We start from the raw sequence: 24,201 nt of genomic DNA, 5'->3' as shown, positions 1-24,201 counted from the left end.
TACACTATACTATACACACTTTACTGTAAACTGATCAAGCTACATGTTTTTTAAATTTACAGTTAGAATAGATTGTATAAGAGACTAACTAATGAGTAATGAGTTAACGTTTTCACCATGATGATGTCTAATGTCCCCGACATTAGTGTCAACTGATGTATTTTATGTCTTAGGACAAAAAATGACATTTTATTCATTTCCTGTGAACCACCAACCTTATTTCAGGCATTTAACTGGATACCCATTAAAAAAAAAAAAACACTGACTTCAAGGCGAGTGAATCTGAAGTGCAAAAAATGCTAAATTATCTCCGGGTTTTATGACTCATCTGTATCCAGAGGGCATTGTGGTCCGCGCCTGTTGATAATGCCCTTGGAAATCATAAATGAAATGAGGGGTTGACAGACTAATTTACATTTGCGAGTTGGTTCAGAAAAACAACGGCCAAACCTAAAAATTAAGATCAAACCAGTAATTCACCAGACTTACCCTTAAACACCACAGGAAAATAAATTGTGCCTTATACAGTCTCATCAAAAACATCAACACTGTTGCAGAGTCCTCTTTACAAAAGGGAATACAGGTTTAATTAGTACAGTAACAGTTCTAATTAGTAGTACAGTACGTTCATTCAAGAGTATTAATATTCAGTGCATGTATAGCTCCTGTACACATGTTGTGTAAGCAAATGAAATGTACGAGTCAATATCATCACCATCAAAGGTCGCTATACTTTCGAGATTAAATCTCAGTTGTTAGCGGACAACAGTTTTTGCAAAACAGTTCAACGGTGCCAACTCTGCGGCAGCTTTTGTGAAGGAATCATGTTTATTTCATCAGGCTGCTCAAGCAGGAAAATACACTCATCCTCCGGTTGAGGTTGAACGAACAACCTCTATGGTGACCATTATGGCGTCGTGGCTGCAGCAGCATTGCGTCTCACATGAATTAGAGTATACGTTTCTGACATGACATTGAGATTTACATTTAGATGACAGCATCAGAGGACAGTTTACGTCGTCGTATTTTTTCATTTTTTTGAAGATTCCGTCTGAAAGCAGGATGTTTAAGATGCGTCTGAATTGCTTTTGTGAGGAGGAAGTAAGGGGGAAAATAAACCGCAATGTGCCTCAAGGAAATACTAAACGTGAACTGTACGCTTCGTCCGTGATGAATGGATAAGACGAGGAGCCACGTGTGCTGGAAAGGCAGAGTCGAAATACCGGTGGAGAAAAAGCGATAAACTGTTACCTTCACCATCACATGGTTCCTTCAAAATCCACAAAGCTGTGTGGTGATCGTGGCCTCAACCTTTGTCAACACACCGTGGCAAATGTGCACTGTCAAGTATACACTTCTTACTTTTTTCTGCAAAATATCTGCCCGTGTCAATGCTCCGCGTTTACAAGCCCGCCAATGCAACTTTAACTTTGAAGTCACGGAGCAAAAAACACCACAATATTACACAGGCAGTACCACCGAGTGCTCCTCATGCCAGCTCGCTGTTGTTGAATAAAAGCGGTTTACTTCCAAAAATCTCTTTTTTTTTTTTTTTTTTTTTTTACAAGTGAATAAAAGAGAACAGCTTGTACACATCCTTCTGACAATGATCTTTTATATATATATATATATATATATATATATATATATATATATATATATATATATATATATATATATATATATATATATATCATTCAATGCGGTTAAAAGGATTTCATTATCCCTATCAGGTTAAAGACGGGCCGTGTAATCTTCCGACTGATCTGAAGACGCGATAACCACCAGAAACTGAGATGTGAGGGTTTCCACCCAGCGCGGATGTCTGCTTGTTGACATGTAGCCTGATCATGAAATATTAACATTAGCGGTGAAGTCACAATATTGAGTGGATACTAGCATGAGAACTAGAAGGGAGGGGGGCGAGATTTACATGACTTAGTGTTCCTGGCTAATACAACAGATAATATACATCAGTGTCTGGTAATTGTAATACAGGCTCATGCTACACATTGTAAACACCATCTTAATAGGATTTGAATTGTATATTATTGAAAGGTACTAACAGTTGTCTGTGTTAAGCAGGTTCCCCTCTGATGAGACGTACCTGACAGCAGTTTGAGATGCCGCAGCGCTTTTTTTTATTTCATCATTCGCCTACAGAGTTTAGCTTTTGATGTGTAACTTAGTTATTGCTCACCCTGCGTGCACATTTCTTTTTTATCTAGCTGGTAGATGAAAGTTGATAATGAAATAGATACCTGGCATTTACAGCGCTCGGGCGAGATAATACTTTCAAATGTGGCACCGAGAAGTTCCGCCTCCTCAAATAAACCTGTAATAATTATAGGATTTCTACAGTGCAAATATAGATTGTATGATGTAGCACGATAACATCTTCGAGTCTCAAACGGTTTTTTTTTGTTGTTTTTTTTCCCCCCAGCCAGTCTGTGCAAACATGACCCTCCTCAACAAAGTCATGCTGAGCTCTGGGAAGCGACTCCTTTTTTTTTTTTTTCCTGGAACCCAAAAAAAAAAAAAGAATCGTTTTTGCAACAGCTGCAGCAAAACAGGAAAAAAAATGAAGTTCTCCCTCTTTTAACGAGAGCACAGATTCAATTTATAGACACAATAGAAGGTATGGTACATTCACATTGTAAGGGATGACAGAAAAGCTGGCGGAGCTAATAAAGTGATGCTAATGTGCTTTGTGATGCGGTGGAAGTCCCCGGCTTTGAGCTCTAAACAGATGGGATCTTTCCCACAGGATCAGATAAAAGATGTCCATTTCGAACGCTGCAGAGCATGGCAGATTCAACAAAAGCTGCCTCTTAAAGGCGTGCTGTCCATGGGTGCTCACACAGAAGTCCCTCGCAGGAAATAAATGTAGCAGAGCGCACGCAGCAGCGATGAGGTTAAATTGAGGCATATCAATCTTAACTAAGGCAGTAAGAGGAACCAGTTCAAAACAATCACACGGAACTAATCTGTGGCAGCTGATGCCACTGCGGGGAAGATGATGATGCACAATCCTGAACATTCAAAGCGACCTATGGGATGACAGTACCTCGAATAAACAGCGTGTCTTAGCCTCCTCATTCCACAGGCTAAATCATAAGCTCTGTAACACCCTCTCATCAGATATTTAAATGCCTTGGATTTATGGAACAAGTGGTTCAAGGCTAAGATGGGGAGACATCTATAAATACACACCACCTTGCCGTATATTTTCCATGTCACACTGTGAGCGGGAGCTGCCATACCATTAGAATATTCTCTAAACCCTCCCCACTTGTCCTCGTACCTACTGCTGCTCCCTCCTTCAGTCTACGGAAGCCCTTGCCTCCAGAGATAACCGCTGCAGAGATCACTCTGTCCCTGCGTCCCCCGTCCCTCTCACAAGGACGTCCCCGAACCCACATTTCTGGGTCATCGCTCAGCTCATAGATAGATCCATCTTCCACACTGTGCTCCAAAGACTCCAGGGAGGAGTCCGACGCCTCGTCGGCCAGCGCCGTTAACGGCCGTCCAGGTAGTCCTGACGTGGAGCGCAGCTTGTACTGCAGCAGGACGCCGCGTCCTTTGCCTCTGCCCTCGCTGTGGTAGGAGCCGGACTGTTGCAGGGATTCCTGAGAGGAGGTGTCGCTGCGGTCCTCGCCTCCACAAGCCGAGTCTGGGCCGTCCACCACAGAATCCCTCTTCAGCAGCTCAGGGGACAGAGTGCTGGTGGTGGCTACCAGGAAGTCCACAGGCCCACAGTGTGCATTCAGAGAGACCATTCCCTTTCCTGCAGGAGAACGGCAGACGCAATGTTTAAGTGTCATCCAGAGAGATGATAAACACTGCTCCTACACTGGGCTGAGGTTGCATCACTTATTATGTAAAGAAAATGACTTGAACTCAACAACCCGGGATCATACTGTGTGTCAAATAGTATACTATATTAACTATATTCATTTATCATACTTCTGCTGCTTAACCAGTCACACTCTTGACTGTAGTTTGTTTTGTGGGTACGCAGTATTAAATAAACTGTCTTCCAATATATATATATATATATATGATTTGTGTTTTTCCTTCCTGTTATATCTGCGCCGATTTCCGGAGCAAGAAAAATGTGGAGTGTGACCTCAATAATAGGCAGTGCAGAGTAATTTTCCAACATCAGAAAAAACCTCGCCGCTTCTCTTTTGACCTCTCGAGAGGCTGCTCAATCACAGTCAGCCGCCTCCCTCTGATCCATACCTGTTATTTTGGGGATGCCCTCCAGTTTGGGGACGGGAAGAGTGATAATTAAGCCTTGGGCTGTGCCCACCCATAACAGTCCCTGGCAAATCAGGAGACTCGTGACTCGTATGCTCTTCTGACCTGCAATATAGAAAACAATGTCAGGCAACTGAATTGAGTTTTCTTCGCCACCTACAGAAAGACAGATAGCTCGAAACTATAACAGATTATGGGGCCATTTTGAAGAATCGTAGATAACTGAGTGTTAACAAAATGGTAACAGCTGGGTGGTCTGTCTCTCGGACAGTGAATTATGAATCTCCATTGATTTTATTATTACCAGAGTTGTGTTTTTTTTTTTCCAAAATGGCCGCACTAAATGAAGAGTTCAGTCCTAGCATGATGAAAAAAGCTTCTTTCATTGTTGGTTATCAGTGTTAGCTTGAGGTAAAGTTTAAGCTCTGTGATCAATCTGTACATGACAAGCTTAACACACGCACAGCACAGCCACCTAGGGCTCTGGGTTACATAAGATTAAGAGAAATTGGATTTGTCTACTCGCATCTGACCCAGTTGAAAGAAAAACTCTCATAAAAGCACAAAGTAGGTAACAAGACTGTGAGCTTGATATCTTACGTCCCTGTTTGAGATCTGAGTGGGTTTGAAATATCGAGCGTCAGAGTTTTCACCTCCTGCTGCACAGAAAGCCGCGCTGATATGCGGGGAAGTTCTCTTTTATTGGTAAAAAGACAAACATCCTAAAAGGTACTTTAAGTGCAGACTCCATAATCCTTACAAATAAGCAAGGCCATGCTCAGTGTGCACCCACGGAGACGTTTCAATCACAGGCGTGTGTGGGCATGTAAAGGCTCTTTCTGATTTCCAGACCCTTCTGTTATTTTCACTGCAACTGTGACAGCAGAGCAAAGTGCGGCCTCGGTATTCCTTCATGTGTTCTAGTTTAGTGTCCTAAGTGAACACTAAATATCAAGGGGCTTTTGAGGAGACTGCAAAATATCAAGATATAGTTTTTATTGTAACATACGTAGCTTCTACCTCACAATATTAGTTTAGGGCCATATCACGCAGCCCTGCAGCTGAACATCGGTCAGTCTATGATCATCTTCCAGACAAAGCACTGCTGTAAGTGGCTGTAAGCAGCAGAGGCTTTGACAATGACTTGTTATTCAAACAATCAAAGTCAGATATATTACTTACATAATCATATTAACATATTTTGATATATTCCGTCTTCAGAAAATATCAAAATGACCAAAAGGCTGTGAATAACATGCAGACGAAAGCAACGCTGCGTTCACTGACTTGTCTGTAGCTAATCAGATCTGATGAGATGTCGCGAGCTGGTTCGGGTCGTTATTGTTGTTCCCTGTTATACGTTGGTTGTTAACCCCGAGGGCGACATTAAGCAGCGATTATCTCCGCATAAAGGTAACTTTTAAACGTACAGTAATGGAGCACGATGCAAGAGTCAACACATGTTTTCAGTTTTGAGGTTCTTCATTGCAGTGCTGCTCCTGTAGCACTGCATCAGAGAAGGAATAATTGCACGCTCTTATTATACATGCGCACCCTTTGTTTCCACTTAACAAAGGGGTGAAGAACATCGTTTGTTGTGGATTTATTTTTGCATTTTCCTTCTGTGGTCCCTCAGCTCTTGGCTCCCGTTGTGGCCTAGTTATCTATGGAACAATTTACCATAATATCCATGGCGATGATAATTGAATTACACCAGCACCAGCGCCGATTTACATGTGTAGCTGTATTTACGTGTTTGTTCTGCGTCGTGCTCGGATGATTTGCCCGAGTGGCCCGACAGTGCCATTGATTAGTTTGTTTGGTTTTTTTATTGCGCGGAGATGAATCATCCCATGTAAGAAATATGCCGCGGCGCATTGATGAGGAAACTGAGCAAACAGAGAGCAGCAGCCTGTAGGCGGAGACCTTGGAGGGCTGCGGCAGTGAGTTAGGCTCGGGCAAAAAAAAAAAAAATGGCCTTTATCTGGAAACTGTCTGCCACCTGCTCACATTGCCTCAGAGTCTATTTGTACTTTGGTTAGAGAGCCTAAGTGAAAGAGAGAGACACTCCTGAACACCCACTCGCAGGCTACCATGAAACCTGAAGTCAGTCGCGAGATGTTGGCCCAGGCATTGTCTTTAAGAACAGTGATAAAGGGGGATAATGACAAAGGCACTCGAGATTAAGAAGGTATAGCTTAACCTCGAGCAATCTTGCACCTCCGTTTTTTGCAGCAATGCACACACTCTGCAGTGGGAAGTGGGTTTATCGCGCGGAGCCGGTGTTTGCCTTTAAAAAAAAAAGGGAGATGTCTCCAAAGATAAATGTTTCCCCACGATATGTCACTGAGGACTTTATTTTGGTATATTGTTTTTTCACCCCAAGGATAGAACTATTAAAGGCATTAGTGGAGGAGAGATCAGCAGTTTCCTCTGCCTGTGAAACTTCTCTGTTGTTTACCGCAACCGGAATTCCCTGTTGAGTATAAATCACATTAAGGGGAAAGGATTAGGGGGTATATCATTACTGTATGTCCTAGCATAAGTCAAGGAGAAACCTAGGGGAGCAGAGACCCCATTGATGGAGAGGAACTATCAGCATTTCATGTGCAGTATCTTTGGTTGTAGAGCGTCTGGGGAATCCTCTTTTCTCTTGTGAGCTCAACAAATCACAACTTAAGTCAAAGATCCTCTTCCTTCCGTGGACCCTGAAGACATGAGCCGATCAACTCTGTTTCTTTTCACCCTCTAACTTCCCCCAGGGCCGTGCCTCGAGGCTGCCGCGCTCCATCCAATGTGCTGCATATTTCAAGCGGAAGCACCGGCGCTGGGTGAAAATGACCTCTGGGTCACCGGATTCCCCCCCTGATACTATGGCCATAGGAGTCTGTTCCCATTAAATCCTACTCTCAAACAAGGAAAAAAACAGGAACTCTGATCGAAGAAAAAAGTTTGGTTTCTGAAGCACATTTTGTGCTTTTATCCCTCGCTCTTTCTTTCTTTTTCCTTGTTTCTTTCTATCCCACAAGAGAAAACCTTTTTTTTTTTTTTTTTTTTTATTACTATTTGAATATTGCTCTAAATACATCAATCACAGGCTGGTGTGACTCAACGAACACTTTCCAAATCCAGATGGATTCATACCACTTGCGAAGCTCAAAATGATCTCCACATGTGCTGAATGAGCTAATGGCCCACATGTGACAGCCTGAAACATGTTTGAGCCAAGCTGGCACTAAGTCACACAAACTGTGGATATCACCACGAGACAGCTTTAGGTATGCTTCATTGCTATCTAATTTGTTTACCATAGTTCTTCACATAAGAAAAAAATAAAAAGCGAAAAAAACACCCACACCGGCTGATAAATATTTCATCCATCATGAAAGAAGGCACACAGGAAGTAATGGGCTATCTGTGGCATCCTAAACGGACTGCAGCGAGGAGTGAAACGGGGGGTGAGAGGATTTTAAAGCAGAGCGGATGAGATGAAACACAGCGCGAGGGGGAGAAAGTGGGACAAGAATGAAGGAAAATATTAACTCAGAAGGGAGTAAAAGTAGGGGAGGTAGGTGTAGAGGAAAAGAGGTAGAACGGGCGCGATGCCACGGGGAAGCACGGACGCTTTGAGACAGACAAGAGCGTTTCCATGGGAACCCTCTGTATGAAAATCTTTAAGGCTGCCACTTTACTACTCCTCATCGACTTTATTTCTTTCTTTTTTTTTTTTTTCTTTATTAATCCCCATCTTTCAACCCATAGCTCCATTACGGCTTTGTGAAGGCCTGAGATGGGTACTTATTCAGGTCAGCCCCCGGAGTGCAAGACCCGAGGAGCAACTTGAACAAGACAAGAATCCGATTGCGGGGAGGAGAGCGTCGACAGTGTCAAACTAATGCCATCTGCTTGCTCGAGTAGAAGAAAGATGAAAATGGGACGAGTACAAATGGAACGTCACAGCTAAGCTAAGCTAAGCAGCTGTATGTTTGTTAGTTTCAGTTCCAGCTTGACCTCTGCATGTGAAGGTGATGGCCTAGTGTGACGTGCGGTGAGCGCGTACCGGTGTTCAGCAGCGTCGAGCGTGTTGAGATGTTGATTTCCTGCAGGAGCTCCAGCGTTTCGGTATGGAAGAGACGAATGGAGGAGCCCTCGGAGAACGCCATCCACACGCCTCCACCGGCGCGCGCCATGTGCGCCACGCTGACCATCGGGTCTGGATGGACTTCAAACTTCTGCAATGGGGACAAGAATGGTACTGTTGTGAGTCAAGGCAACATGTGGAGAAAACGCAATCACCCACACCGTCAGACAAAGCACATTATAGTTAGATCTCCCTGGAATCTTAGTCCGGTCTTTAAAACCAAAGAGACATTTTAGAGGGATTTTCCTCCATATAGTCTATGAATTTCTAACACTGTAGCCTCAGTGCAGGTTTTCAGAAATTGTTCTGGTCCTTATCATTTTAACAGCAACTTTTCAACCAGCTTTGTATCACAACGTAGTTAGTTATTGTTACGACTTCTGTCATTTTCGTATGATTGGCCTGTGTTCTGCTTCACGAGGCCCCAATCAATTAACTCCTCCCATCCAATCAGTGGCGCCTGATTCACCGACAAAAAGCCCTTCCTCCATCTTCCACACCGCTCTCTCTCAGCTGTACTGAACACTACCAGTCTTCCCGCACCACTTTGTTCAATATTTGTTTCTGAAATTTCCTTTGTAACAGTGTACATTTTCTTCAAGTTGCTTCCCCTCAGCCAGGGTCATAACAACAGGCAAATGAACAATCGTTAACATTTCAGCACGCAAAAATCTACCAAATGACGCAAAACACAGTCAGATTTGAGGCTTTTTGTATCAACTATAGATTGTTCCGCATCCACGTGCACAAAGACTAGAGTCTTGGATCGACTGAGGAGCTTCTTGAACATCTAAACTGGGCAGTTCTGATAAACTATAAATTAAGATTCTGTTACAAAACTGCCTGTTTTCTCGCCGTAAATGTTTTCAGGAAGAGATTCTAGCATCATGTTTAGCTTTAACAGCGAGAGTTTGTGAACTGGAAGTGGGCGCCATATTTTTCCTGTTCCTGACAAAACTCTGATTAAGTGCTGCTCAAAGATGATCCACCTTCTGGTTCATGATCTACGTATTTCTCATAAAGTGTTTTCAGAAACACATTTCAGTGTGTCGTTTCGATGTTAAACATTTTGTTTGTTTCCAGCTGGCCGCCTTACCGCTTCCTGATTCAAAACGGACGACAAGCAAAAGACAAACAATGGCTGACTCTTCGCGTCACCAGTCAGTGGGACTGTTCATTGGTCCGATGTGGCGCAGTGCATTCAAGTTCTCTGCTTTCTGAGCAAATAGGAATACCACAGCGAGCAAGGTCCATCTTTTCCAAGTGGCGGAGAATGCCTCTTTTAAACCCGTGCGGAGTTGAGCAACATCACAACTGATTTGCACTTCTCCTTCATTCTTTGGACACTCGTTAATTATTTTGCTAACAACAGAGTCCACAAACGACAATGTACAAGAACGAGGGAGAGAAGGACATTTCTTGCTTTGACGTGATAAATGTTAAACACACAAATGAAAGCAACAAAGAGAAGTCTTGACTGTGCTGACTTCATCATAGCACACTTTGATAATGAGAACGCTTTTAACTGGTACGCCAATTATTGTGGCGTTCATTTCAAAGCTGATTTACTAGAGTGCTCGTTAGATCGAAACAATACAAGACCACTGTCATGATGTAACCGTGACACGAAGCACTCAGTCGGAGCCCCCCCCTCCCTGAACCTTACATCCGGTTGCTGCTCAACAACTTGCTTTTTTTTCTGTAAATAAACTCTAAGTGTGGCTCCTAATTTTGTCATTTGCAGAGTCCCTGACACACGGGGCATATTTTTGCATCATTCCCCTGGCTTGTATCTTTTTAAGAGCACAATGGGAAAAGAGAGTTTTAGGCACACAGTCTTAATGAGTAGCTCGAAATAAATGCAATGAGCCTTATCATAGCAACACATGCAGCCCCCGCGGTCCGAGGCGTGACAAGGGTTGGTTTGGGCATCATCTTGGAACTCGTATCGCTGTCAATGCATGAGCTGCATGAGGCCAGGCAATTAGTCAGTGTGAGCGACTGACTGAAGATGAGCACGCACCCCCACCCATCCCAACCCAGAGTGCACCGGCGGACAGGGATTACCACCTGTTTATGTGCCCTTGCCAGTGGGTCCTCCTTTGTTTGAAATTATGGAAGAAGAAAAAGAAGACTTTGATGTGTTTTTTTTTTTTCTTCTTTTAATTGACTCCTCAGCAGTGGGTGCCTGCTCTGCTTGGGAAGGGATACGCAGTGCATCTCTTGGTTTTTCAAGTGCAACCATCAAAAAAAAAAGAAAAAAAGAAAAAATTGATATCCATAATAAAAAGGCACATTTCACCTTCAATAACCCGTTGCAATTCAAATGAGTCGACAGGTTTGCAAAAAGACAAAAACACAGCCCCACTGCGGTGTGTGTGTGTGTGTGTGTGTGCGTGCGTGTGTGTCGAATAATTATCGCATAAATCATTATCAGGCGTGGCGGCTCTAAAAGGGACGTCCAGCTAATCGATGGCTGACACGCTGTAATTGCTGGACGCCATCTTGCTTACCATATGTTCAAAACCACCTGGAAGGCATTCTGGGAAACAACATGTATTCAATAGCCTCAGCAGGGACACACGGGGAACCCAAAGAACTGCCTGAAAATGTGATTAAATCATCGATTTAACACTTGTGAGACAATCACACATTTACACAAATATCAATTCACATTTTAAGCCAATAATTGAAGTTTACTCACAATACTTTGTCACGGAATAAAGACCAGACAGGTTGATGGCCCATTGCACCGTGTCAAATACAGGATAAGTAAGAGCCGCAACTGTTGCCTCCAACCTGCAGCCAGGCATTAGTCTGCTGAATCCAGCCTTGCTTACAGAGATGCGGCGGTCAGTGAAGCTTGACAGTAGTAATGTGCCCTTTCCACTCAAATCGGCAGAGTCACACTAACAGCAACATCCCTCCTATAGCACTCCACCAGCGGTGGGAAATAACAGCCGAGCTTGAGCCACAAACACTACAGCTGGTCTGAACAGCTCATTAGTCCTTCATTACACTAGGTGACAAGGTGTCTTTGTCCTTTGCTGAGCACTAACTCCACATATCACTCTGAGCTATGGCGGGGGAGTCGAGCGGACATGTGAGTGATGGGAGAAAGCAGGTAGAAAAAGGAACAGTAATGGGACGAGGAAGGAACAAGGCCTGCCAGTCAGTATTGATCAAAGCCCGTATGTCCAGGCATGTCCTACTTTGTTAAGGGTTGGTTACACGGGAGAGAGTCACCTCTACGAAGTGCTGAGGTTTGTGGGTTTCTGAAATACCGGCCGAGATTGGCCCTTAAGAAAACGCGAAAAAAAAACAAAACTGAGAACTGTCTGAAATCACGACGCAGACGTTAGCAGGTTTGAAACAAAATGACATTTGTGTAGTAATCAAACAAAGTACGAACTGTATTATCATCAGAGTCAAATCATCCCCTACTGTGTGATTATCTGAAATTTAATTTGGCCGACTGAGGTTTTCCTAATTTTCTCCCCAATTAAGTTGTTTCAAATTTCCAGTGTGTGCCGCGACCCCCGCTGCTACTGAGCCCCTCTGTGCTGGCCTGGTGGGAATGTGAACGGGTTTTTTTCATTTTTTTAAATAATTTTACCGATGTATCCAGAGAATCTTTTGTTTGAAGTTGATTTGCACTGATTTTTGCAGGGCGTCACACGTCAGACAGTGGTTCACTCTTTAATGGGGACGCCGCTGAACACGTGTTTGCTGTAAACGGGGAGGAGAGCTCAGGACATAAAAGGAGTGACAGACGAGGAACTTGCTCTTTGGGTTTTGGATTTTTGGGGTGAGTCGTGTTGCAGTGCCTTCTTTGGCCACCGGGCCTAGCTGACTTGCCTCACCTCGTCTGACTCACTGGCATAAGCCCGTTGGTGTACGACTGCCCATTGGACCGACGACAAAAGAATGAACAACAGGCAGGGAGACAGTCATATTGAAAAAGACAGGAGCGAGATGAAGCAGTGAGGCCGTGTTGCTGTGCTGCTGGATAGATGTGCCGAGCTGATGTGGGCAGCTGATAACAATTGACAGCCCCAGATAATGACGGGCCGTTAAGAGTGAGCGTGTGTGAGAGGAGTAAATGAAAGGATGGTATCAGAAACCAAAAACAAAGACCGGGCATGTGAAAGAGCAGCCCTCCTGTCTGAATGTTCGCTAGAGCTTCATTCAAAGGTTTCCCGTCCTCCGTCTATCTGGGTGTTACCATTTTCAGAGAAGACCAGAAACTGTGTGAAAAAAAAACAACCTCCGAGCTGCGTGAAGAGAAAAGACCTTATCTTTTCTTTGGCAAAGAATTAGCTGTTTTCAAGTCTCGCCCCAGACACTATTTTAAAAGACCATCGCTGGGCTTTCCTGTGCCGAAGAATACAAAAAGGCCAGGGTGCTTCTTTTTTTTTTTTCTTTTTTTTTACGCTATACCGAAAATGATAATGCATGCAGCCATTCTATGAGACGGGACCTCAGAGCTACTTTTCTAGCCAAACTAATAGCTCCGCCACTTTGGTCCTGAGTAAAACAGTTACAGCTGCTATTGTTACTGTAATCTCTCATCTCGATCTTGAATCTAAGTTATTTTCTTTGCTTAAACCTCTGTGGTAATATAAAAATGTAAATATGAAACATATCATCGATGATGACGCATGTAGCTTTCTAAATCCTCAGACTTTCCAAAAAATTCCTTCAGCCATATTTGTCTCTCTCTTCCCTTGTAGCTGTTCTATTGCTGAGCACTTTTTTTAATGTATCCCCCCGGGGGTGGGGTGTAAATAATCAAACTGTACAAAGCTGAGAGCATACACGCCGTTTTTAAGTGTCGAAGATCCTTTGGGTTTCTGTCGGAGAGGATTTCTAGCCCTGGACTAAGTGCACAGCCATGTTTACACAAAAATGGTGTGAAAAGGTTGTATTCAAATAATGCTCTGTCAGTAAGTCACCGACCGTGAACATTTAAAAAGAGACCCAACCGAGCAGTAGGGTGCAAGGATGACCGGTGTCAAACGAGACAGGCTACAGTGTCCAGCAGACTTACGGATAAATGATTTAAAAGTGCAGCAAATTCGGCAACATCCGCTGGGGAAAACAACGGAAAGAAGTGAAGTGAATAACAGTCCCTGGCCCTCCGTCTCTGCTCCAAGTCATATTTCATGCTACAGGTGCCAAGCTCTGCTTCTTCAGATCCCAGATATGCATCACAGCCCCTGTGAAGTCAGCCCTCTTGAGTACACATTAGCGAGGAAGACAAGGTTAGCGAAGAAGTAACCAGAGCTGACCTGTTAAGCTCTGTGGGAGATACAGTGAACCAGAACTGTGCCTCCGCTGCGTGGCCATTCAGCTGATTAAGCTTGCATCTCCAGAGGAACGGGCAATGGAAAATAGGTGAAGGAATAAAAGGAGACATCCCTGGCTCAGCTCGCACCTGATTATGAGGGTCTTGAGGCAGACTCAATAAGCAGCTGTCTCTGTATTGATCGTCCAGATTTGTCAGCTGCCGCTTTTAATTTGCTAAAACTTTTAAGAGCAGAAAATGTAAATGCATGTGCATATTCAATTTGTACTTGATTTAAGTTTGTTTTTTGGGGGTTTTTTGGGCTACTGTGCATGTTTATATTCATATCATATTTAACACGAGGTCAACCAAAGCATTTGTAATTGCAAATGGAATAAGTGCTTAAATAAAGAGTTTAGACTTTCTTAAATTCAGGTCTTTCTATAAACGGAGCTCATTTACTGTGAAAACGAAAAACAAATTTATACAATTTGGGCGATGTCACGTGCATTTTGTTTATCGTTGGTGTTTTAAGTTTGTGCGGCTGTTCAGAATTCAGAATCGTATTTTTATATGTCACCAACTTTTATGCATCCAGGGAAGGACTGCCTCGCACACATGCTCCTTTTCTACAAAAACAAACCCCTCTACCCATTTACACAGCGACGCACACTCCCATCTGGGAGCTATAATTAAATGGTAATGGTGTGCAGTTCGGCATCTGAATACCATATTAACATTACCCAGAAGAGTTTGTTTTGTGTCATTCATTATTGTCTACCACAGCCGGAGAAGTGCCCCCCCCGTACACCTCTAATGACTCACTGTATAGATGAACACCTTGGAGGATGAGGACACAAAAAAATGGAGAGCGTGACAGAGACGACACCCAGGATGATTTTCATGGAGATAACAGTGAAAATTCCTGTACCATAACTCAGAGCGCTACGGCAAAATGAAGCTTATTTGTGTGGGAGAGCTCCAACAAATATTGTGTGACTACACAGGCTTTGATTCGTTGTCCGCGCAGCAGCTCCAGGCAGTAAATCTTGATGACATCACAGATTAGAAAGCCGGCTCTCTAAGGCTGTGTGCATAAATCTTTTCAGAAATTGAAAGGAGAGGAACATTTCCTCAAATGCTGCAAAAAGCAACAGAAGAAATAAAAAAAAAAATCACCTTGTCGAGCACTTTCACTTATGAAGCCATCCATTTTGGTTTTCCAACCATGTTTTAGTGAATACTGAAAATAAATTTCAGCTGGCGAGGTGGGTGGAGTTCACCTTGCAAGTAGTGACACATAACAAAACCAACATCCTTGAGGCTCATTCTTTAACGGGTCATACAATCCTTTCAAACAAGATCTTTTGAATTGCATTATTACCTCCGCCAAGGAGGTCATGTTTTCAGCCGTGTCAGTTTGTTTGTTTGTTGGTTTGTCAGCATGATTACACAAAAACTACCGAACAGATTCACACACAACTTGGATGGAGGATGTGTCTCGGCCTAGAACAAGAACCCAGTAACTTGAGGTACGGACCGAGAACTTTTTCTCACTTTATTTTTGTTAATTTCTCAGGGAATAGTTCATGGATATTGATGAAAGAAATCTGCCCTATTAAGTTGGCTGGTATCTAATCGTGAATGTTATCTGATGTGGATCCTTTCATCTGCTGAGCTTTAATAATGGTTAAGCAATAATGAGTGGTTTTAAACTTTGGGTCATGCAGGACTACACACTGTGATATTGGTTCAGGCTTGATTAAATTAAAGGTGGCTGTTAGGCCTTGGTATGGCTTGAGGTGTGTGCACAACTGAGAGTCATTCGAGAATTGCTTGCTCTATAACAACTATTTAAAGGTAAGGACATTGTAGTTAACCTACGCTGTATTATCTCTGAAAACTGAGGCCCTCTCTCGGAGCCAAAGCCTGACAGACCTTCATGGAGTTGCTAAGCAAGGAAAGGTATTGTGGTAAGGTGCATTGTCATGGATTGGTTATAGCAAACACCGTGATCGTGCGTAGAGTGATTCATAATTGTACTTGGTAACGGAACACTTTAGGCCAAAGGCTCATGATCGTCACATCGGTGGCTGCATGTCTTGGACACTCTGGCGGAGAGAGGAGCAGAGCTGTCGGTTCAGATGGCAGGGAGGACTGACGGCATTGCCTTGTAAAGCCAGACGTGCAGTGAGGGGGAACTGGGAATGTATGGCTGACTTCCATGTCCACGAGGTCTTTAACACTCCCCTCCAGAGAGGTCGAGGACATGGAATCCAATAGTGCCATGTTCGAAAGCCTCCATTGTGGATGTGGCTGCTAGGAGTTGTCAGTGGTCACCGAAGCAAAAACCCGGAGTTCAGTGAAGCCATGGGGAAAGACTTCCGTTTGGCCTCAAGGAAGTTCTGGCAAACGAGTGAGTCATACAGGGAAAGCTGGGTTGACTAAGGCTCTGTTCAGCATGGGAGGAACTGAACAGTGGAAAGGGCACTCTGAGGAACTCCCAACATGTCGTCTGAGGAGGAGGCAGAGTTTGAAGACGAAACCGTACCCATAACCTTGGACAGAGGTCTCCATGGTAGTTAAGATGCTCCTCGGAGGCAAGGCGCCAGACGTGGGTGACAAGCTTTTCAAGGCTGTAGAAGTAGGGGACAGTTTTAAGCCTCTCTGGAAAAGCAATGCAGATTCCATCCGGGTCATGGAACAGCGAACCAGCTCTTTCTCCATGCAGAGTTATTGTAGGAGTCAAAGGAGTTTATGCCCGTCAAGTCTACATGTGTTTTGTTTGCTTATGTCACCCAAGGGCCCAGGGGCTACATAGGCAAATGTGGGGGGTACAGTAGTAGTATGAGGTACTCAAGCCCTTGCTGCAGGCCATGCAGTCCTTATATAACCAGAGTGAAACAGTGTTCTCGGCAGGATATCAAAAACGTTTTACGGGTGTTGGGCTCTGCCGGGGTTGTCCCTTGTCACAGTCTGTTTATGATCTTCGTAGATAGGATCTCAAGGCTCAGCCACGAGGATCAGAGTGTCCAGTCTGGGGACTTCAAAATTGCTTCCTTTTTCTTTGTCTGCTGCCCTGACCCAGAAAATGGATGGATGGATGCTTGGATGTAATATTTTGTAACATGACATTTCGCAATGAATGCCATTTGCCATACAATCATGACATGACCACATAAACAACTATCTTTTCTTTGAAAAAAAAAAAAAAAAAAAAAAAAACTAGGTACACAAACAGAAAACAAACATCTCCCATAATCTAGTGTAGAGACAAAGAATCCAAACCATGCAAAAATCCAAATAAACAGACAGTAAACATAACAAAGGGTTGTTATTAGACTGGATAAGCAATATTCATATTCATACACAATCAAACTACATTTGTCCCTGTCAGCCTTGAGGATAAAGATGCTGAAAAGGGCGACTATCCACCATTATTATAATCCAAAAAGCATATATAAGGTTAGAACATCTCAATAGTGCACTTCACTCTTTCTGCGCTACAGTGTCTTGAATTGGTGGAGCAACAACATCTATCTATGAACTATCTGTGTAAAAACCCTGACCTCAAGTTTTGCTTATTTATTCTACATCCATCCCCCATTAAATAAACGGACCTCCCGCGGGCAGCCAGATGCCGGCCACAGAAGACTGTTATTTACACAGTCCTGTTTAAATGGGTTTAAAATAGAAGCCGTGATAGCTTGAGCATTCATTCCTTTTTCCAACAGGCAGCTTAGACTTTCACCTTCCACGTAATCACGCTGTTTGTGCATGATGACATCACCACGACACTTGAGATATGGTGAAAAAATGGTTGTGGGCGAAAAAACTTCGCCTGAAAGTGGCCACAGCAAATGTTGTTCACATGATCCTTTTTTGGATCATTTTTGGACAACTCACAATCTCCGAATGCGACGTAACCTGGAGGACAGTTAAGGTTGAACGCTCCTAAAGCTTAGTTCCATATAAATGCACAGATAATTCATTGTTTTGTCGTTAGCGAAAAACAGTATTGACCTTGAAGTTGAAAAAGGAGCCTCATATGAGAAACAATACTAAAATCAAAAGCCGGAAAAATCACGTGAGATATCGCATGGATAGTTGTTGCCGGAAGACAGTAGTTCCACCTTAACTGTCCTCCATGTTACGTCGCACTTACTTCTCAGCTGCCATGACAGCGGCTAGGAGAACAAGCTACTGCTAGCGTGAGTGGTCCAAAGACTTTCTTTTTAGCAAACTCTGTGTACACAAACAATGTTCTCAATGCTCGCGTTCATGTGTAGAGACCCTGGTGATACTACGAGCAAAGTAGTGTTTTAGTGTTTTAAAAATAGCAATTTTGATGCTATCACTAAAGTGCCCTTAGCACTCCCATTGGAAATGAGTTTGACCCGAAAACAAAATATGGTAAATCTTAAAAGTGCCTCTTTCGTCCCAATTATGCTTTTGCACAAAAGTTTGACTCATATACATTCACACAAAAAAGCCTAAGTTGCATTCTGGCGAGAGTTTCACTTTAATTTACTTACATAACCCTTTAGCTTAGGTTGTGTAGTTTTCAGGGCTGTGACGCATTTAAAGAAGAAATGACAATAATCAAAAATACCAATGTAAGCACTGGGCAGGATTATTTCTATTGCAGAGTACAAAGGTTTAAGAAGGAACACTGGGATAAATAGTGCACAGTGGTGTTCAGATTTTTGCCACATGGTAGCCGTTTGATGATTTCATGAAAAGTAGAAACAAGGTAAAGTGCAACATTATGTGCCCAGCAATGACTTAGTTATTCACCTGAGTGGTGAGGCTGGAGATGTCCATGACTGTGACCGAGTTCCCGCAGCTCGCCCACACTGAGTCATCTAACACCAACAGTGTCCGCACTGGTTCTGAGCCCAGGCTCACACATCTGCGCGAGTCAGGGTCCCAGAGGTCATCTGGTGGGAGGGGGGGAAAAAAATAACTGTGAACAAAAAGGCACTGCTCAAGACTACAAGCAAGAAATCAAAATGATATAAGAAAACCCTTCAAATCAATGGTTATTATCACAGCAAGCCTACAGTTACATTAATAATCTCTGAACGCATACCCTGCTTTGATTTGAACGCCGGCACATAGAGCGAGGCAATTAAATTCAATTCTTCCCACTCGTACCGCAGCAAGTTAGCCTGGTGTTTACTTTAAAAGTACTCTTAAAGCTATCTAACGCCACTGAGCAATTACTAAGCATCAGTGAAGAAGGCTCACAGTGCAGGCTCATTCTCTTTGGCTCTAATAATAATAAAAAAAAAAAAAAACAGCCATGTGAGAGAATATGTACCACAGGTTGACTAGATAACGACTGTGAACTTCCATTTGAATCGTCACACACTGTGCGGCGCGATGTTTTCATCCCTGCCTCCCACATGCTAATAAACGGTGTACACTTTAATCCACTTTCCAACTACTTTATCATCAGTTCTCTCTCTCTCTCTCTGTCTTGCACTCCCTTCTTGCTTCATCAGTGTGAAAATGAAGCAGACCTTTATTCTCTGAGCTTTAATCACGGGGCACACGTTGCAGCTACCACAGAAGCACATAATAAAGTGAATTGCATAAGCATTTCCTTTGCTATGCGTTAATGAAGCAAAATTAGGGAAGGGAGTGCACCCAGCCATTTAATTAACATTTCGAGTTGTTTATTTCTGGCTTTCATAGCGGAATGGCTTTACAATGCCTTCTGCCTTCCACAGGTTAATTGCTTGGCATGTTATAAAGGTCATTTTTCCACCTTTTCAAAATTCACTCTTGTAAATGTCCCACCGGGCCCCCCCCCCGGGCTCGTCACACCAAACCGACTGCCTCATTGTGCAGGATATTTTCATCGTGAGCTGACATGATGCGCATATCTCGGTGAGGACGGCTTGAGCACGTTACTCACAGAGCAACAGCGTGTTTGGAGCATTTATACGCTTTTTTGATACAAGTCTCGACTGAAGCCTTGGCATTTTCTGGCTGCTGCAGACTTGTTTTTTAGACAGCGGCACGCTAGTCAAGGGCATAAATCTTTAACAGATGTGCCGAATCCACAAACATTCCCCGGCACCCTCCAGAGCTTTTTCTCCTGTCCTTTTTTTTAAATTTTTTTATATATATATACAAAGCATGAATAGTAATATTTAATCGGCATGCAGCAGCTTGGTGTAATTAATCATCCTTTCTGCTTGGGAGGAGAGGGGAGCACAGGAGGAAGGCAAGCACGCTGACATACTGTGGCCAGGTAAGAGGAGCCTGGTGATAGAGCTATTGTGCTCCCGCTGGCTGTGAAGACTGCATACGACTGCTGCGATGATGTTAAGTCCCCCCCGGCTTTGCGGGTTCGCCTGACTAAACATGGCATGCCATCTACCACATGGCGAAGTGTTATTTTCATACTTACGGGCGGATGAGAAAATCAGTGGGAACGGGAAGGTATAGCATAAAGGGAAAGTGATTCGAAGGCAGCGGTTTGAAAGGCAGCCAGAAATTAATTGATTCTTGCAAAATACTCTTGTTGCGAAAATGTGTTTTCCTGGAAAAAACGTGTCTCAAACAACACTTAGCGCTAATATTGAACAGGGAAAAAAAAAAAGATGTTTACCTCAGAGCTGTTTTAGAGACGTATAATGCATGAACACAGCAAAGCTCGTTCGTACTAATCATTTCACTGTAGGGAAAGATATATTTTGTTGATTAACAACAGCCATTAGAAATTAACGATAAAATATGTCTCAGTCCATTTAACATAACATCTCATTAGTAGCTGACATGCAGGTTTCTATCAGCAAAAGTCAAATGGAAGGAGACATTGGATTAGTCTCATGTCAGCATTAGAAATCTATGTTATTGTGACATGATTACAGCCTGCTTGTCTAATTGTGGTTGTACTGAATTGGTAGGAACGCAGTGTAAAGGCTGGAATTCGCACACAATAGCAAAGACATGAATCATTTACTGTAACTACACGTTTGCGAAAATAGTATTTAGAGAATGTCGTCACAAATACGTTTTTGCCTTTTTGAATTAGCCGCGACTTCATCCTCTGTCATGTTTTGCCACATTCTTCTAACGCAAGATTTAAAAGAAAGAAAAAAAGCACCGGGGGACGATGGTACATTTCACTTCCCACCCGACAGACCTCACACTGAGAGCTGCAACAGAAGCTACAGCCAGCGGTCCGGAGACAAAGCAACCTTGGAGGGACCTTACCCCTGCTACTTCTTCCATAAACCATCATGGTTCCGTTCCGCAGGCCTGCAAACAGGAAGCGAGCGGAGTGCTTGAGGCACAGCACAGGGCAGCCCTCTGGGTTGTGGAGGGTCAATAGGCATTGTGCCGCGGTGTCCACGCTGCCGTAGACCAGGACGCTGGAAGAACAAAAGCAGCACAAGCCGGCATGATAAATGAGCGTCATTTGAAATGACAGAGTGCCTCGTTTTCATGCAGTTTGATTTAACAGTGCACTTTGGAGCAGAGCATTGTGTACATGCAGCCACTCTATCTTTCTCATGTCTGAAATGCCATCTGAACTTTGCTGCATCTTATTGTCTTCTTCAGAATGACAAATGCACCTCGCTGTTTGTTTTCCCTCCGTTTGAGGAGAGGCTGACAGCAGTCCTTCGAGTGTGCTGAAATGCTGAAATTGTTGTTTTTTTTTTTTATTTTACTCTACGTTTTTCTCTCTTTTTTTTCCATTTCCCTGGACAGACATGAACACCACAAGGGAATGAGTCAGCATAAAAAAAAAAAAACTAAAAAAAAAAAAAAACTGCTGACACATGATTCTGGTTTTTCTAGCAATGACTAAACGCTGCCGTAAATGAAAATTACAGAACAGCGGTAACATAAGGCTGGATCTAAAAAAACGAGAATATTTTCAGTTTGGAGGAAGAAAAAAAAAAACAATCAAACAAAAGAACGTATTCACTGAACTATGGCAGCAGACTGAGATTAGACCTATCCTCTGTTACACACAGTGGGGATCAGGAGGTTTATTGGATTTGAAAATGAAACAGTGATCTTTGCAGCAGTAGCAGTATTGATGCTGCGTTAGGGTATCAACTCTGATTTCCTGCTTTGATGAAATATTGACAAGCAAATCTATACCGCGAGAGCTCTCAGGGGACCGTAACAGAGGATAATACAGGATATTATTTCACTAGGGAGGACGAGCATTCTGTTCGTACCTGTGTTCAATCTAATTTCACAATTCTACATCATTCTATTTCAGCACAGAGGCGTGTTTGTAGCTCTCCTCCGCTTTTTCTGTGATATCAGTCTCTCACCGCCCGTCGTCTGATCCGACACAAATGTTGGCGCCGATCCCTGAGGGGGCCCTGTGACCTCCGGCATCCTCTTCTTCACTCGGAGAGGGTTCTGGCACATACTCCAGACACCGGACAGCGGCGCCGACCTGCAGGCTCTTTACAGCTCTTGGCATGGGCCTGTTGAGGGAAAATATCTCTATCTGCCCCTGAGAGCCTTCTCCTCCACCAGCCACCTGTCGGGGGGGAAGAAGAAAAAAACCACGGTTGAGAAAAGGTCGAGACCCCATGTTAAGCTGCACCAACGGACGGAATCGTAATGCCATAGGTAATAAACTATTCTGCTGAAACGAGAAAAAAGATAGGAAGAGCAGGGAGCAGAACCACGCCGGCGTCCCTTAAATCGCGCCTGCAATGCGTTCAGCGTCTCAATCAAATTGCGGAGGCCGGTGATGATGTGCCTTCAGTTAAACATGCTCTACCTGTCAGCAATTTAGGTTTTTAAAAAAAAGTTCAAATCAATTATCCTTTCAGACCTCGTCGTTTGTAGCCCTCTCTCTCTCTCTCTCTCTCTCTCTCTCTCTTTTTGGGGGGGGAATATCACTTGGAATTTTAAACACACTATGTAATGGATTCACAATGTCATCTCGAGACCATCAAACAAATCTTAAACCGCTGCCATCTTTTCATCGCCGAAAGAACAGAGAGGCTCTCGCAGGTCTCCGACAGACTCCGCATTGCCTGACAATGAGGAGGGTTTTAATCATGAGTTTACCAGATCAAGTGACCTGTCTATTGGAGAAGTCAGTTCACGATTAAAAAAAAAAAAAAAAAAAATGGAAATGAAATAATTTTTCAATTCATTACGCTGACATCTGACGTTAACGTGTCCAAGGTCACACTGAGAACTTTTAAGCTGGCGCAAACAAAGACTTGAACGCAAGCTTTCGAACAGAGACTTTGAAAATCCGGGGAGCTTTCGGTTGCTCAATTTGAATTGATTGGAAGTTTTCTACAATTCAGTGTTCGTGGTCTGTTCCTTTTCGCAGAGAACACGAATCATTAAAAAGAAAAAAACACAGTAACAAACAAGAAACCGACCTTAGATGCTATCAACAAAGGTTCACCAGTCGTAACAAGCTTCCCACCCCGAAGTCTGAGTGTCTTCATTTCCTCTGCAGCATATTCACGTCGGCCTTTATGCAAGCCCGTCAAAGCCAATGCCGAGTAAACGAAGACAGCAGGAGCCCCTCCAACCTATCTCAGATGCAATTCCAATTAAGGTGGCATTGCCTCCATTCCCAAACAATTAAAGTGTCGCTGTAGGTTTTCAGCACAATTTCATTCATTACTCCTGTGTGAGGCCTCGGTGGATGTCCGGACAACACACAAACGTCCCTCTTGAAAAAAGAAGCACGGCCGCTCGCCGGCAGACACGGGAGATTTATTCTCCGTATGAATCGCATCGTGCGAATGTGACACGAGCTAAATATAGTCTTTAGCTCTTCTCCTCCACACTCACCCTTATTTGCATGCAATCATTTGTTTGATTTGTATCAGCGTGCAGAATCTGGACAGGAGCGATCCTGTGGGCTCTCGAGAATGAGCCAGAACAAATAATGGTCTGTTGCACAGGGTTGGGAAAAAAAAAAAAAAAAAAAAAAAGAACAGGGACTTATCTTGCAGCGAGGAGCGCGGAAAAAAAAAAAAAAAAAAAAGGCTTCAAGTGAACCTGTGTAACCAGTACCGGAGGCAAGGCCCCCCTCACCTCGCCCAGACTCCTTTATAATTTATAGATTCACATGTCCATCAGCACCTAACAAACAACTACACACACCGCCATCACCGCGATCCACATCAATGAATACATTCCCTTCCTCTTTTCAATTACACCCAGTCCCTCCCTCTCTCTCTCTCTCTCTCTCTCTCATTCTCTCTCTCTCTCTGCCTGATATCCAGTGCAAATACAGTGCCCCGACAAAGTCATCACTACTTATTTAGAGAAATAGATATCTGGAGTCGTGCCCTGGACAGATTCCTCCGCTCAGCTCGGGAGAAACAAAAACTTCCCAAACAGTAAATGCTCTGCCAGCAATAATTAGATTGCTCTGGATGCGGCGAGGAAGCATGGGAGAGTGGTCATGATAGCACACTCTGCTCAATTGCATTCGCCACATTAGGCAGCCAGAACCACGGGTCACCAGATTGTTGATGTACTCTAAAAC

At 43.5% G+C, this 24,201-nt stretch overlaps 1 protein-coding gene across 4 annotated transcripts in view; it reads right to left on the bottom strand.

The window, feature by feature from the left end:
- Positions 1 to 2,436: 2,436 nt before the first annotated feature.
- arhgef10la (Rho guanine nucleotide exchange factor (GEF) 10-like a) overlaps positions 2,437 to 24,201 on the bottom strand; it is a 125,847-nt gene continuing 104,082 nt past the window's right edge. For all 4 annotated transcript variants that reach the window (XM_030420240.1, XM_030420242.1, XM_030420241.1 and 1 more), the window contains 6 exons: positions 21,998 to 22,212; positions 20,922 to 21,079; positions 18,489 to 18,631; positions 8,324 to 8,495; positions 4,246 to 4,368; positions 2,437 to 3,787 (listed from right to left, as the gene is read on the bottom strand). In XM_030420240.1, the coding sequence (XP_030276100.1) occupies positions 3,237 to 3,787; positions 4,246 to 4,368; positions 8,324 to 8,495; positions 18,489 to 18,631; positions 20,922 to 21,079; positions 21,998 to 22,212 (1,362 nt within the window). In that variant the 3' untranslated portion in view covers positions 2,437 to 3,236. The remainder of the gene's footprint in view (positions 3,788 to 4,245; positions 4,369 to 8,323; positions 8,496 to 18,488; positions 18,632 to 20,921; positions 21,080 to 21,997; positions 22,213 to 24,201) is intronic.

This window comes from Sparus aurata, chromosome 6 (genome assembly GCF_900880675.1).
Source record: "Sparus aurata chromosome 6, fSpaAur1.1, whole genome shotgun sequence".
NCBI lineage: Eukaryota > Metazoa > Chordata > Actinopteri > Spariformes > Sparidae > Sparus > Sparus aurata.
This window is presented reverse-complemented; position numbering and strand designations above follow the sequence as displayed.